Below are 14,486 nucleotides of genomic sequence, written 5' to 3'. Positions count from 1 at the left end.
AAGTTCCATTGTATAGCTTTTGTTGTATTTGGCAGCCATAGTGACAGCTGTGGAAAAATGGTTGCCTGATCACTGCTACTGAATAGAAATGCATAGAAAATATCCTCTAGTTCGTAACAGTTTTTTTGTCTTTTTTTGTGCTGCACTGCCCCCGTTTGACTGCCCCTCACTCCATATTCTGAAGTCAAAGAACACAAACTGATGATTAGGCACTATTTCAGCTCCCTTTCCCACGAAGAGGATACTAATTACAGTGAGTGTCTCTGTTCCGTAGGAAAGCCCAACTGTGACCATTCCTCTTGTAATTTCAATATATAAATAAATAAGGTACATCAATTTCATCAAATGCTCCGCTACTATAAACAGAAAAAAAAAAAAACCTCTGTACAAGCTGGTACAGAAATGAGTTGGAAATAATGGTACAATTCTGGCTATTCCTTGCCAAGAGGAAAGAGTTGGGGCTGAAACTGCGCAGCCAACCTTGCTACAGCTCTATCCCCGCCAGGACTGGGCTATCGGCTGGAGCTATCGGCTGGAGCTTAACTCACTTGCGGCAGATCATCTTGTCGCAGTTGTACTTCTGGGCCAGGATGCGCAAGCTGGGCTCGATGACACCGCCCACCAGGCGCAGGCTCAAGTCCAGGCTGCAGCCAGCCTCCAGAGTGTCAGCATCGTCCAGCGGCCGCCCAGAGGCCAGAGCCAGCCGCTGCTGGTCGCAAGGCACTCCCAGGCGGGCACGCAGATCTTCCTTGAGCTCCGACACCAGCGCACCGGGCGCCAGGTCCACCACCAGCGTTCGGCCATCAAGGCCACGCACGAACACTTGTTTCTGATGCATGTCTCCTGCACAGCAGCAGCACGAACAAACTTTACACTATGCTTTCGCTGCGACACAATAAAGTCGAATCACTCGCACAGCTTTGAACTTATTAATATCCTGCCCAAATAATGGATATATAGAGGGCATGGTCAAAAAGCATTAAAGCATTTACATTCTCATTTTGCGAACCTATGATTATGTATTTTGCTTCTTGCATCGGGTTTCTTTTAGTTGATTGCTGGTTGCATTATTTTAAATTAGCATTGTTCTTATCTGTCACCTTTACTGTCATATCCTTGTTTTAATATTCTTTAGTAGCGAGATTTCCACTGATTTCATTATGCTGCTGATATAAACGCTCTCTTAGGCCTCGTCAAGGTTTTTAAGTCCCAAGACACAAAAAGCCCAAGAGTCCATCCAGTTCTTGCTGGAAAATAAAAATTTATTGTATTCAATATATTGTAGTTTATCACCGTTTTTACACCGTACAAGAAAGAATAGGCAGTTGAAATTCACGACGTCAAATCAGCAAAGCGCCGATGCATCTATTAGCTTCAGCAAACGCAGGCTCCGGGGACGCCCTGCGCTAATGACCACGCAAGAGCCTGTGACAGCATGTATTCGAGCCTGCCAGTACTATAAGGGCATCAACACCAGCTGAAATATGTGTAATTTACAGAAATCGGACCACGCCGGCCCTGACGTCATCGTGCTAGAGCGCACCATTACCTGCACAGTAAATTCCGCAGTAACAGCCCAACAAATTCGCATTTCCAAGTTGGCACTTCAAGCCATGTTTTGTTATTATTGGTCAGGGACAGCCTGCAACTCATTCATATCCTCCAAAGATAAGTGAAATGAAGAGAACGCAAAACAGCACTCACACTCGTTCAGCCTATCCGGAGAAAAAGGCACGGGGTCTCTCGCGTTGACGAGAAAACGTGCTGAGCAGTGTTGCTTGGGTACTTTGCCGATACGTCCAAACCATCCAAACCGTCAAAACTATGCACCTTTGTAAGCTTAAAATATTATTAGCGTCCAGAACAATTTATAACATCAATACATCAAATGTTAAGTTGTTGTAATAACGTTTTATTGTAGGTGATATAGTATTAGTAAGTTTGGTATTGATTTCTACACGTAATAACTTTAACAAAAACTAATGTTATCATAAAGTGCAGTCTTGTTCTATATTTTGTAATGAGCACTGTAATTTGTTAACAGTACTTTGCAATTTGTTAAATGGTTTTTCAAATACTGCTCATTCGCCTGGCCACGTTGAACCGCTCCCGCTGAGACGGGGTTCTCTTCGGTAGAGGAAAGGCCTTTTCTTTCGCGGCTCTCGGAGCGGCAGCGTCGGCAAAGATGGTATGTAGTTGCTTTCAGGTGTTTAATTGCCAGTGGTTCTAATTGGCAACCACTGTCTCGTGAATTCACTTACGAGTGCGAAAATTTAATTCAGGTAACAAAGCAGCGATGTTTAGGCGAATTGCTCGATGTTTAATCTAGGCTCACGTGTTGGCTCTGAGGCCTAGGCCTCGGAGCGCGTGAAATGCAGCAGCATCCAAGCAGTTTTGTGAGCTAACGTCTAGAATTAGCGCCGATCGTTTTTTGTGTGTGCGTTCGCACGGATGGAGTCAGTTAAAGCTGCTCGCATGTGGCATGTCGTTGAACGCGCAGCTTAGCTTCTTGCCGGGTGTTGGCATGTGTGGCGGCGCATGCTTTCTTCGTGGATGTGCGAACGAGCTTGGGCTATGAACCCTGCCTTGCGGAAACCAGGCTGTTTCCTTGCCAACCAAATGGGACATCATAAACTGCAATATCGCAGCATGCTTATCCCAGTTGGGCATCGACAGGCTTGTGCACTCGCCCTTCTTATGATCATAGAAGGCAGGTCTCGTGCTCAGTAGAGCGTCTTGGTCCTTCACAAGCACCCGCTCTGGTTGTCTCGCGTCCGTTACCGCCTTAGTGTAAGGATCGTTGGCATTTCCCACCTGATTTGATTTTGCCCACGTCTTGATTTTCAGCCGCCCAAACAGGATAGCAAGAAGAAAACTGACACAAAGGGGACTGCCAAGAAGAAGGAGGGTTCCTCCGGAGGCAAGGCCAAGAAGAAGGCAAGTTGTGGCTCTGTTTTTTGCTTCAGTAGCCAGCCACCGGTGACTGTCGACATTCTGGCAGCTGGCGCCTAATGTAGGCCTAGAAGCGTCTGTTTGCAATCTAGTTTTGTATAGCCTTCGCGAGCCAGCATTGTCTTAGACAACACTTGCACTGATATCAGTCTGAAATAATGCAGCCAGCAACGCTTTCCTGGCTGCGTTTGCCCACCAAGTAACTGCTCGGTTTCCTCGTCCGTCATTCCCTGTCTTGGTGGTTCTGTGAGTGGCTTGAGCCTGTGGTGTTCGGTTTGCTTTGACATAACTTGTAGTAAGATTTAATGAACAGCTTTGCCTATGAGGATTAAGACACCCCCTCCAGAAAGTGCAATATTTGTGCTTAACGTGCAGAGGAGGGACTAGTATTATGTCGGAGGTTAATAGCTAACACATTATGTCATGAGGGCCATGACGAAGAATGCACGTAGCTCCACATTGCAGGCCAGAGCAAGTGGCAGTTGAGGGCTGCTTGGCACTGGAGTATCTGTAGCTAAAGCCGGCAGCGTCGCTTCAGCAGGTTCTTGCGATTGAGCGTCTAGTGTTTCATGGCAATCTTCCCTTGTGTTTTTTGCATTGGGCAGCAGTGGCAGCTCGTGGCAAGTGGCAGTAGTCAGGGTATAGAAGTGCCCGTGTTCTCACTATTTCTGGTTGCGTGCATCCGGTCGCGTGCTGTTCGCTGCTGGAGAGGGCAAATGAGCCTTCATGCTGTCCTAGGTATGAGACTAAAACTGCATATGTAGGTGGTCATTTTGGGCTGCACAATCTGCTTGGCAAAAGTATATCTTTTTTTTCTTTTCACAGCTGTTGAGCTCCATGCAAGGTAGCACTGTTTGGAAAAACCACTTCCTTCTGGTTTTGCTGAACTGTGGCTGATATATATGCAAACTAGTAGCTGGTATACATGCGAGGATGCACTAGTACTAGGCCGCCTGTCAGACAAACTGGATCCAGGCTCTCAAAAGGCTGCATCAGTATAACAGCTGCTTATTTTGCACGCATGTGTATATGCCTGCTTTGTGTACACAAAACACTGAAATATATTGATGAACCTCCAGGGATCCCGCTTACGTAGTACCATACAAAGCAAACCTGCTGTCTTTGCATCGCTTCAGCCATGAAAAGAGCATGGATGGCATGCTCAACATTTTTCTGTGTAAGACTACCGAGCCAAAGACTCACTTGCGGTGCTTTTAGTATCATGCTGGCCAATGCTCTTTTGTTGCATGGCTCATGTAAGTAATGTTTGCTTACTTATGCCATGTACTCAGTTAAACAACTAGCTATAAGCTTGCCTTGTAGCAGCAGCACATGGAAAGCAGAGTGGTTGGTTGTGTTGCATGATGGATTGCACAAGTTGTCCTGTTACACTGCCAATGCGCGAAAAAATTCCTGGGGTGAGCTGCCGATTGCCCCCACAGGCCAGACATCGCGCCACATCAATGACCTCAATGAGATCTTACTGCATCCTCATTTCTCGGCTGCAGTACTATATATTGTGGCACACGACCTTCTCTTTGCACACCTCAGTGGTACAGGTTGTTTTGAGCAGTAGTGAGCAAGAGAGAAGAGGCTGCATGTCAGGTACAGCTGGCATGATGCTCATATGCTGTTCCTATTTCATATGCAACATGGTTTGTGTAGAGTTATCTGCATTTTGAGAATATATCTCAAGCAAGCAGTGGCTGGAGAGAGATCCATAAAAGTTCGAAACCTAGATTTTTTTGCCATGACGATTGTGGTGCACACCAATAGGCCCTGTTGGAAGGCAAAGTTGCACTGACTCCTGTTTTGAGCACCCTTGTGTGCAAATAATTTATTTTCTGTGCTTTATCCACTGTGCAGAAGTGGTCCAAGGGAAAAGTGCGTGACAAGTTGAACAACTTGGTGCTGTTCGACAAAGGCACATATGAGAAGCTCCTCAAAGAGGTGCCCAGCTACAAGCTGATCACCCCCTCAGTGGTGTCGGAGCGGCTCAAGGTCCGAGGCTCACTTGCCCGCAAGGCCCTCGAGGAGTTGTTGCAGAAGGGTGAGAGCTCCTTTTTTCTCTCTTCTTACACGGGGCACCATTATTCAGCAGCTGCACTTGTGCTAACTGAGGTGGGCATGGAGATAGCACTAGATGCTCTAGCCTCGCGTGGCAATGCAGATGCCCCCGAGGCGATGCTGAAGGCCTCTTTAGCTGCTGCCTAATACCCCTGTCACACGGGACTTCTTCTCGGCCTTTGCCGTAAAGTTGTCTTATTGCACTAAAGGAGGAAACCCGAAAAGGAGCAGCGACGCTGCTACACGGCAAATCCAAAGGAGCTAGAACGCAGCCTCCGTGAATGTCAAAAGTCACCGCTGTGTGTGAAGCGGCGCTAGTAACATTATGAAATTAAAGCAGACGGTAGCACTTCAGCTAAGAGTGCATTCGTTTATGTTGGAAAAAGTAGCTGTCACGATAATAAACGAGCGTTCTGACGGTGAGAAACGGATATTTTGAAAGTTTCTTTTTTTTTCATCGTTTTCGGTCCGACCACGGTAGGCGCACTTTTCTGTTCGGCTCCTCGTTGTGTTCGAGAAGTGTGCTTTGTTGCTTGTGTCTTTGTGCACACAAGCAAACTCAAAACACGCACTCAACAAAGAGCAAACGAAGGAAAAAACAGCAAAGCGAGATGCGCAAACGTGTGTGTCGATGCGGCTGCTGAAAAGCGTTCAAGTCCTTTCTTAGCAGTGTGGATGTCTTTAGTCATAGCCTCCTTTACGGTTAAGTGCACTGTAACGCAAAATTAACCATTGAATAAGGTAAATTAGATATTTTTTACGGTTTCAAAACTAAAAATTGCGTCAATTTTTTATTCTTTGAGCTCGGTAGCTGGCGCTGCCGTCTGGGTTGCTCCTTTAAGCAACTTTAAGGCCGCTGACGGCCGCCTTTATTGCTACGGAACTTTATTGCAAAGGTCTCGACGCTTTGCCGTGTAGATGCGCGTCACGCGCCTTTGGGGCAAAGGACCTTAATTTCTAAGGCCTTACAAGTGCCCGTGTGACAGGGGTATAACACTCTTCTCTTGTGCACCTGCTCTCAGAAGAGAGCTCTGCTGTGCAGGTGTTGTTTACAGCCTTTCAAGAAAACCACATTATGTACATACAGTGTTAAGCTTCGTTCTTGAGCAAGGGGAAGGACAGGCCTCTTTACAGATGTGAATCTGGTCAGGCTACAGGAGCAACGGTTAGGCTTCCTTTATGCTGCAGCACTTTGAACTCAACACGAGCTGTAAGTCTCAGTTTTACAGTTCACACTGAATATTGACAGCTGCGTGAGACGTGAATGGCATATTACATAGAATAAAACAGTGCAAATAAATTGAAGTGCAAGTAGTCCTGGAGAGTTGGGTCTGGGGCAAAAATGTTTGCAATTAGTGCTATCAATATGAATGCAGGCTAATTTTCAATATCAAGTCAGATTACTGTGCACTGCGTAGGCCACATTCTAGACAAATATTTGTAGTTGAGGCCTGAAAAGTGCTTGCAATACGGCCAATGACTAAAACTTCCGGATCCCTGATTTTTCAGACATGCTTGATTATTTGGATATTTTTGCAGTTTCGCGATATGGCCCATGGAGCCAATGTATAAGAGCACCTGAAATTTCGGATGCACTGCAGCTGACTGCTCGATTTTTTGGACCTTGTTGCCTCTTGTGCAGAAGTTTGGAAAGATGCTGAGTCTGCACACTTCTCAGACGTTGCAGCATGGTTTTGATCTTTCTGCTTTTAAGGGGGGACACGGGTCTTTCGGGCCGAAAAATCTCGAAAAAATCAGTTTTTAGAAAATGTTATTTTCGAAATCAGCAGCCATTTATCTACCTCTCTGTTAAATTTCTCGCCTCTAAGGTCAGTATTTTACTCACAATACCAATTTATATAATCCATGTCGCCCGAATTTGAGCTGAAATCGGCGCCGAAACAGCAGTATTTCGCAAAGCGTAGCTCCCGTTTCATGCGCGGCACCGCAGCCATCTTGGTCTCATTTGAAAAAGCCGCCTTTCGCCTTCAATTTCCCGCCACTACGGCTTCCGTTCGCCCATTGGTTGCCGAGAAAATAGCAAAAAAGAAAAGGTAGTATTCAAAATCCTATTGGCTGCCGCGGATCACGTGACAGCAGGTCGTCATCCGATTGGTGGAGCTGGCTGGCAGCGTCTGCTTGACGCGCCCGAGCCACTGGGAGACGCGACTCTGTGCCGGACCGTGCAGTGCAAGAAACGCGCAGCGATGCCTGGTTCAGCGCGCAAGGTGCACTCAAGGCATAAATTCGGCAAGAAAAGGAAGAAGTCGCTGGTCGATAACCTCAAGAGACGCCCTGCTGTGCGCCCCGACAATGATGAAACTCCTGCGCTGAACGATCGTGTCGGCGAGGCCGCGCAGGTAGGCCTAACGCGCTCCGCAGCACGGGAAGCTGTAAGCGGCAGCGCCCGCATCCGCCGTGATACAGTGATGCTGGAGCCCTCAGATGTGCTCCAAAATAAGACGAAGACTAAACAAAAACTGCGAGAACTCGCCTCAACTTCAGCAACGGAGCGGAAGTCTCGTTGTTTACGTGACGGCAGCGCGTCGGACTGTCTGCTCGACGAGGCAAGCTTCACGATCATTTGTTTGGAATTGCTCAACAGTTTGTTGAAACTTGTGAAGTGTAAAACGTGTGGCGGCAATGACTTGAGCTTCGTAAAAGATGAGCGAGAATACGGCCTTGCCGTTAAACTTTATCTTCAATGTGCGAGCTGTGGAGACGCATCGTCTGTATGGAGTTCGCCGCGGGTACGGGGCGATCAGAAGATCAACCCTTTTGTGGTGAATGTGCTCGCTGCTCGTGCAATGCAGAGCACTGGCAACCAGCAGACAGCTCTAAACGACATTTTTTCATCGCTGAACGTTTCGCACCGCGGTCTCCACAATAAAACGTGGCAAGACTATGTGAAAAAAAAGTTGACACCTGCAGCAGCTCGTGCAGCCGAAGAAGTTACACAAGAGTGTGCGCGGTCGGTTCGAGAACTTTATAATGAATTGGACCTTGGGAACCCCGGCAATATTGCAGTATCATACGACGGCACTTGGATGACACGCGGCCACACATCCCACATTGGTGTGGGAACCGTCATCGAACTGTTTACCGGGCTTGTGCTGGACTATGTTGTATTGTGCTGAAGAAGTGTGGCCTTCGCTATACCACAATGCTTTCGGACGGTGATAGTCGGGCTTTTCTAGCTGTGCAAGAGGCAGATGTGTATGGATACATCAAAGTAAAAAAAGAAGACTGCATAAACCACGTGCAGAAACGTATGGGAACAGCGTTGCGGACTTCGTTGTCCAAACACAAAGGTGCCGAAAACCTTGGAGGAAAAGGCAAACTGACAGGCAGCCTCATAACAAGGTTAAGCTCCTATTATGCCTGGGCTTTAAAATCCCATAATGGGGATGTAGAGGCTACGCAGAAGGCTGTGATGGCCACCTACCACCACATTACCTCTACTGATGAGGCATCAAACCATAGCTTCTGCCCATCGGGACTGGACTCTTGGTGCCAGCAAAATGCGGCAGCAGCCCGAGGCGAATCTGCTCCAAAGCATCGGTACAACATTCCACCCCATGTTGCTAAAGCATTGCTCCCTGTCTATGAGCGACTGTCGGATAGGAAGCTCTTAGAGCGGTGCCATAGGGGTAAAACCCAAAACAGTAATGAAAGCCTACACTCTTTGATATGGGCCTTGGCACCCAAAGAGCGCCACGCATCATTGTTTACTGTTGAGGCTGCCGTGGCTGAGGCAGTAATGCGGTTCAACGCAGGCAGCAAAAGAACTTCTGCAGCAATATTACAGGAACTGGGCCTCAATACGAATGCTATAAGCGCAAAAAGAATGCGAGAGAAGGATGAGCGCCGAGAGCAAAAGTGCGCTCGAAAGCATTCCATTGCAGAAAATATTCAAGGAGTGCTCAAGAAACGGCACCTGGATACTACTGGCAATCAAAAGGACTACATTCCTGGTGGCTACTAGCCATTTCCTATTGTAAATATATTACTGCACTTGTAAATATTTATTAAACTGTCCCCTGCTTGTTTTTGGGGCTTTTCTCAAAATGCATATGGTTGACTGCTAGCAGTCTTGAGGCCTTGATATCTCAGCAACCAAGTCACATAGAGCTGAAATTTCGGTTGCAATGGAAAGCCTAATGTATGCTGTGTGAAATGTTGGGAGCAGATTTTTTCATTTTACCTTAAAAAATTATTATTTTCGTTAATTTACCATTACTTGGTACACACATTTTTTATACTGAAATTCAGAAGGTTGTAAAATGAGTAATAATTGACATATCAAAAATCTGCTCTCAACATTTCATAATTCACTATTCTGGCTATCTAACCATGCCTTAAAATTAATTTTAGATGAAATCATTATTTTGCTATTTGGGCCTCAAACAATGGGCATTAATTGTTAATTATCTTGAAAACTAATTGGCCTACACTTAAAATAAATGCATATTTGAAATCAGCATAAAAATTTGAATAAGTCTATGCATTTTTATTAAGATTGGTCAAAAAACAACAAAAAAAAGACCAGTGTCCCCCCTTAACCACAGCTGCCTAAATATGCTAAAACATTTCTAGCTGTGGCAGCATTGTATTTGCAGCGCAAGTTAGCCCCACTCTCAGGCAAATGTTATGGTTGTGGTTCTCGTCATTTGATGTTATATAATAGGTTGCCGCAACTGCTCTGCATAATGTCTCATGTTGTCTGTGTGTGACATATCCGTGTCACTCACACACAAGACCTGGAAGTAAATGCTTGAGGCCTTATGTTAATGTCATTATACGAAAGTCACAATGACTGTAATGCTTGCGAGGCAGTCAAAAATTTCACCCGTATAAAAACAGTGTTAATGAGCACATAATTTGGGGCTATCGTTCAAATGTACTATAAAAGTCTTTTTGCAGAAAATACCCTTGTCCTTGCTTAAAAAGTCGAAAAAGTAGCCATAAAGTCGTGTGTCGGCATACAAGCCAAGAGTGTCTGTCAGAAGTGCTGGCAAAAATGGTGGCCTTCTCATCGAAAATGCAGTAAATATGCCACATCTGGCTGAAAGTTAAGAATGAACCATTTGCTGCTGGTTAGGAAGTTACCAACATAGGTGCATACTTTTCTGCTTGTGGAATGGGGACGAGAGTACGCATTGCTTGGGCAAATAAGTTGTGGTGAACTCGATCACAAATGCATTAAATCTGGCCGTGTGGCACGTACACCCTACTCATGAACTGCTAGTATGACCTAGTGTCTCCATTGCACAGCATTATATTATACCTTAGGCCATGGCAGGAGTGAGCATCAGAACAGAATGAGCACTGCGTCACCCTCCTTTGGCCTGCTTTGCTTTTTGTGCGCGTATCAGGGCAGAAATTAGAGCGATGTGATTTAGCGCGCAGCCATGGAAAATTTAGGTTTCTGTAGCGATGTTTCCTGGATTTCCTCAGCTCAAATGCTTGTAGAGGTTTTTCACTCTCCTGGCGCACTCGTGTTGTCACAGGGTGCAAGTTTCTCTTTCTAGTACCGTTGGAATGTCATTTTGTAGAGGCTTCTGTGTGACACTCCTTGATTTGCGAAAAATCATTCAGAGCTACTTGCCTCACTCTCGGGCTTGCTTCAAATTGCTTTCAATTGTCCTTCGACTGCACTGCAACCCGTTGCAAGCTCCATTCCACGCCTGTTTCACTGCACTTGCTGTATTCTATTTTTTGCTTGGCTGCCAGTCTATTTGCACTTGTCTTTTGTCATTTTCAATCCTGTGACTCAGCCGACATGCAGTACACCTTAGCAAACTGTTTAGTGGCAAGCTCAGTGTACAATCGCCGACCGACTTTTCGGACTCGAAGGGACTCGAAAAATGGTCCGAATAACCGAACAGTCTGAAAAAGCCGTGAAGTACAAAAAGTCACTTTATTGAGATGGAATCGGCCTAAAAAAGTCGCTGATTTTACCTTGCGGTTTCCGAAAAATCGAACTCTCACACTTTTAAAGTCCGAAATATACGGGGTGACTGACGGTGCCTCATTGAAGTCTGGAATATCCTACAAGTTCGAATTACCCGTCGGCTACTGTACTAGCCATCAGTGCAAGCAGCTGCTTTTCATGCTGTTGCCAACATAGCTGTCATCTCCATCGTTTCCACAGATTGCCACGTCGGAAGTTTTCTTCACTTGATGATAAGTGCGTGTTGGCACTCATGCCTTCTGGTCAAAAGTTTCCGCAGGCAGAAACCAGTTAACGCACCTGCTGAGTCTCATTTTGCTGAAAATGAGCAATCCTGGGGCCGTAGTAGAATTTGTGTCATAAAAAAGGCGTCGTAATCTGCCGCAGCGACCACGCCTGGTTGGTCGAAACGTGGAAGCAGATGTCACTCCGTTGCCACAGCACGTGGTTCGCTATGCGTTTGACGTCACCGGGCCTGTTTCTTCGACTCTTTTCACTGCATCCAAATCACTGTATCTGCTTCCGGTGTTCCAACCAATCAGGTGTGGCCGCTGTGCCAGATGACACACACTGAATACGGACCCTGGTGGGTTTGCTATGGTCGCCGTAGATGACATTGGCACTTTGGTATACTTCGCAGCATATTTCTTTCAAACCTTTTCGAATTTGTGCATGGTGTGAAATTGAGAGGCATAGCAATGGCCAACCTTCTGACAAGATGGCATCGTCAGTGTTTTGCTCTGTAGCCGCACTCCAATCGGGGGGTGAAGCGATCTTGTGACGTGGTGAGTGGGACCAATAGTGTAGCTGCTTACCGCTTTTGCTTTGTACTTTGCTTGTGGGGTGGTTTGAAATGTTGCAGTTTGGCAAAACTGATTATTTCAGTATATTGCTGACATGCTTTTCTCATAAATTGGGCTTTTAATGTCGCATAGTAAAGCAAAAACACTTCTTTTGGTGCTGAATTTTCGCTTGATGCAGTGCTTCCACTCCTGTGCCATTCTTTGCCCAACGAGATTTCCCGTGCCATTACAAAAGATGCTCAGTCTGCAATGGCCAATGGGGTTCATTGGAGGTTTGTTATATCATGTTGTAGGAAAATTTTATTTCATGCAGTCAAGATTCCAAATTACATGGAATTCTGTGGGAGCTTCCAAAGGGAACGGCTATCCCTTCAATATATCTAAGGGTTGGACTATTTGCATTATATTTTTCGAAAATTCCGTGGGCTTGTTACAGTGTATTTCAGAATGCATGGTTCAATTTTTTTCTTTGTCGAATATTATTTTCAGTACATATATTACCGCTTTTTTTTTGGTGGTTTAATGTGGGAATTCTGCATGGTCAAAAGTCGCTGAGCATCTGTCTCGGAATTTTTGTCAGCATGAACAGTTACTTTCTCAGTAATTAACACAGGGTATCAGTAATTTTGCATTTGGAGGTGTGCTTATAGCAGGAATTGCTTTCGTCGGCTGGTTGACAAGTTTTCTTTGGGTTGCGCTGGATTGAGTGAGAGGCCGGGGCATCACGTGGTCTGCGTGTTGACTGTAGCGATAGAGTTGTGGCTCATTCGTTGCGATAGTCTGACCTACAATGTACGGTTTTGCATGTTCTACATGCATTTGATAAACCCAATTAACCAACTGCTGTTAGCGGGTGGTAATAGTGAACAAACAATGCTTAGCAGGCAGCGAGGGGGTCGTGCTTCCCGGTCTGCAGAGACTTGTGTAAACTAGCAGAAATATACTTCATCACCTCTGCTGCTTATCCAACAGTACCACCGTCTCTCCATACATCTGGCTTCCCTACTTAGTTAATTTTCAACTTTGACTGAGTGTAATTTGAACTGAACAGCCAGCTAGCTATACCTTGCTTGCCAATAATACTGACTTTCTCTTGTTAAAGCCAAATTTCAAAAACTTAACTAGACGTACCTCTACCGCGTTCTTCGGTTCCAACTGAAATATCCAACCCGTGATTATATCCGCTATTTGTTGTAGACTTTTTCATTATCGCTGAGGTTTCACTTGTTAATTGGAGGCCATATTTGGTGTATGTGTTTTATGTGCGTGGTACTTTGCATTCTCATGCTCTTACCGCCTTGTGGGGTGCAGAGTGCTGTGTGGACTTGTGCACCATCTTCACGCATTGGCTGCCTGCAGTAAACATTCATCACAGTTGGGCAAGCGGTAGCATTTTTATGGTAGTTTGTTAGATTGCCAACATCCGGTATTGATCTGGTCTATCTGTTCATACATTTTATTAAAGAGTATTTTTTATCTACTCTGGCATGGCCCGATTGCTTTTCACAAATTATTCCATAGTCGTCTTCCCTTGACGTACCATACTCCTATTGTGAAGAATGCTTGCAGGCAGTACATGTTGTATTGGGGTTTGACGCTGTGTGTGTTTGTGTTTTTGTGTGCAGGGCTCATCAAGCAGGTTGTCAAGCACCATAGCCAAGTCATCTACACAAGGACAACCAAGGCTGAGGATGCCTAAGCTGTGAATAAATAGCGTCTTGCACACAGAGGTTTTTGGTGTGCCTTCATTCACTGTTAACTTTTGCAATCTATAAGACAGGCTTGTGTGCAGAAAAGCGCATGTCATAGACAGCAAGTGAAAACATTTTTGAATGCTTGTAGTGCATAGCAAGAACATGCAGAAAAGTTCTTGAAGGTGCTCTGAAAGGAGCTCTAATAAAGTTGCCATATGCCTGGAATGTTAAAGCACGCCGCTTCACGAATATTGACCAGGAAGAATTTGTGTAGAAATAGTATCTGTGGTCAAAATTTCAATTTCAGCGTCTTTCTCTCTCGTCACTTTTTGCACATTGGAAGGTCGGCGCTCCACCGCCGGCCCCACCTCCGGGGGAGAGCTTCCTGACCTGTTAGAGCTACGCGGCCTTGGTAGCTGCCCGATGTCTGAAAGAATCTAATCAGCAGCCACTTCCTCAACATGTATACGTGGATGCGAGCGACGGAGAAGTGTGCGAGCGTGAAAAAGTCGCCGGGAAGGGCTCTCCAACTTTTGCGCGTGATTGTGGGTTCTCTGCTGCGTGTAGAAGTGTATTATTTGGCTCAGGTGTTCATGACAACACAATGCAGTGATTGAGCAAGTTTGTCCTCTTGTCGGAAGGTGTTTCAGAGCCCCTTTAAAATTTATTTTACTCTACTGGTGAGAACACTGCACCATCGCATAGAGCTAGCTTGCTGCTACAAGTAGGTGATTATTGGTGATATTGTGACAAAATACTATTCCAGTAATGAAGAGCCGTGACGAATGGTAGTTGGCAGAAGCTACCGCTTAATGTGCACAAGCATTGCTAAGGTTTCTTGGATGTGCCAGAAAAAGATTTAAAAGAACAATACAACTATGCCATGTTTTGTTTTCACTCCATTTACTGCCTATAGTTGGTGAACAATGTACCCGCTGCGGTGGCTCAGTGACTTTGTTTGGCTCCTGATCCCAAGGTGGGATGGAACTGCGGCATCAGCGGCCGTATTTCAATGAA

At 45.7% G+C, this 14,486-nt stretch overlaps 2 protein-coding genes across 3 annotated transcripts in view; one reads left to right on the top strand and one right to left on the bottom strand.

Annotated features, from left to right (window-relative positions):
* Positions 1–14,486, bottom strand: part of LOC144136326 (ubiquitin-ribosomal protein eL40 fusion protein-like) — a 274,921-nt gene that overhangs the window by 1,864 nt on the left and 258,571 nt on the right. The window contains exons 1-2 of one of the 2 annotated variants that reach the window (XM_077668573.1): positions 1,705–1,808; positions 549–843 (exon numbers count right to left, since the gene is read on the bottom strand). In XM_077668573.1, coding sequence (XP_077524699.1) covers positions 549–838 — 290 coding nt within the window. In that variant the 5' untranslated portion in view covers positions 839–843; positions 1,705–1,808. Of the gene's footprint in view, positions 1–548; positions 844–1,704; positions 1,809–14,486 lie in introns of those variants that run through there. The other variant, XM_077668574.1, reaches the window with a different exon arrangement.
* RpS25 (ribosomal protein S25) lies at positions 2,041–13,504 on the top strand. Its single transcript, XM_077668575.1, has 4 exons — positions 2,041–2,188; positions 2,848–2,937; positions 4,819–5,002; positions 13,401–13,504. Exons 1-4 carry the CDS (start codon positions 2,186–2,188, stop codon positions 13,472–13,474), a joined length of 351 nt encoding a protein of 116 aa, XP_077524701.1. The 5' UTR covers positions 2,041–2,185; the 3' UTR covers positions 13,475–13,504.

This window comes from Amblyomma americanum, chromosome 6 (genome assembly GCF_052857255.1).
Source record: "Amblyomma americanum isolate KBUSLIRL-KWMA chromosome 6, ASM5285725v1, whole genome shotgun sequence".
Classification (NCBI taxonomy): Eukaryota; Metazoa; Arthropoda; class Arachnida; order Ixodida; family Ixodidae; genus Amblyomma; species Amblyomma americanum.
This window is presented reverse-complemented; position numbering and strand designations above follow the sequence as displayed.

What these genes read in the sequence shown, in the direction of transcription:
- RpS25 (XM_077668575.1), top strand. An exon ending in GAGGCAAGGCCAAGAAGAAG is followed by an intron (nt 2,938 to 4,818) that starts GCAAGTTGTGGC and finishes TCCACTGTGCAG; the next exon opens with AAGTGGTCCAAGGGAAAAGT. An exon ending in CGAGGAGTTGTTGCAGAAGG is followed by an intron (nt 5,003 to 13,400) that starts GTGAGAGCTCCT and finishes TTTTGTGTGCAG; the next exon opens with GGCTCATCAAGCAGGTTGTC.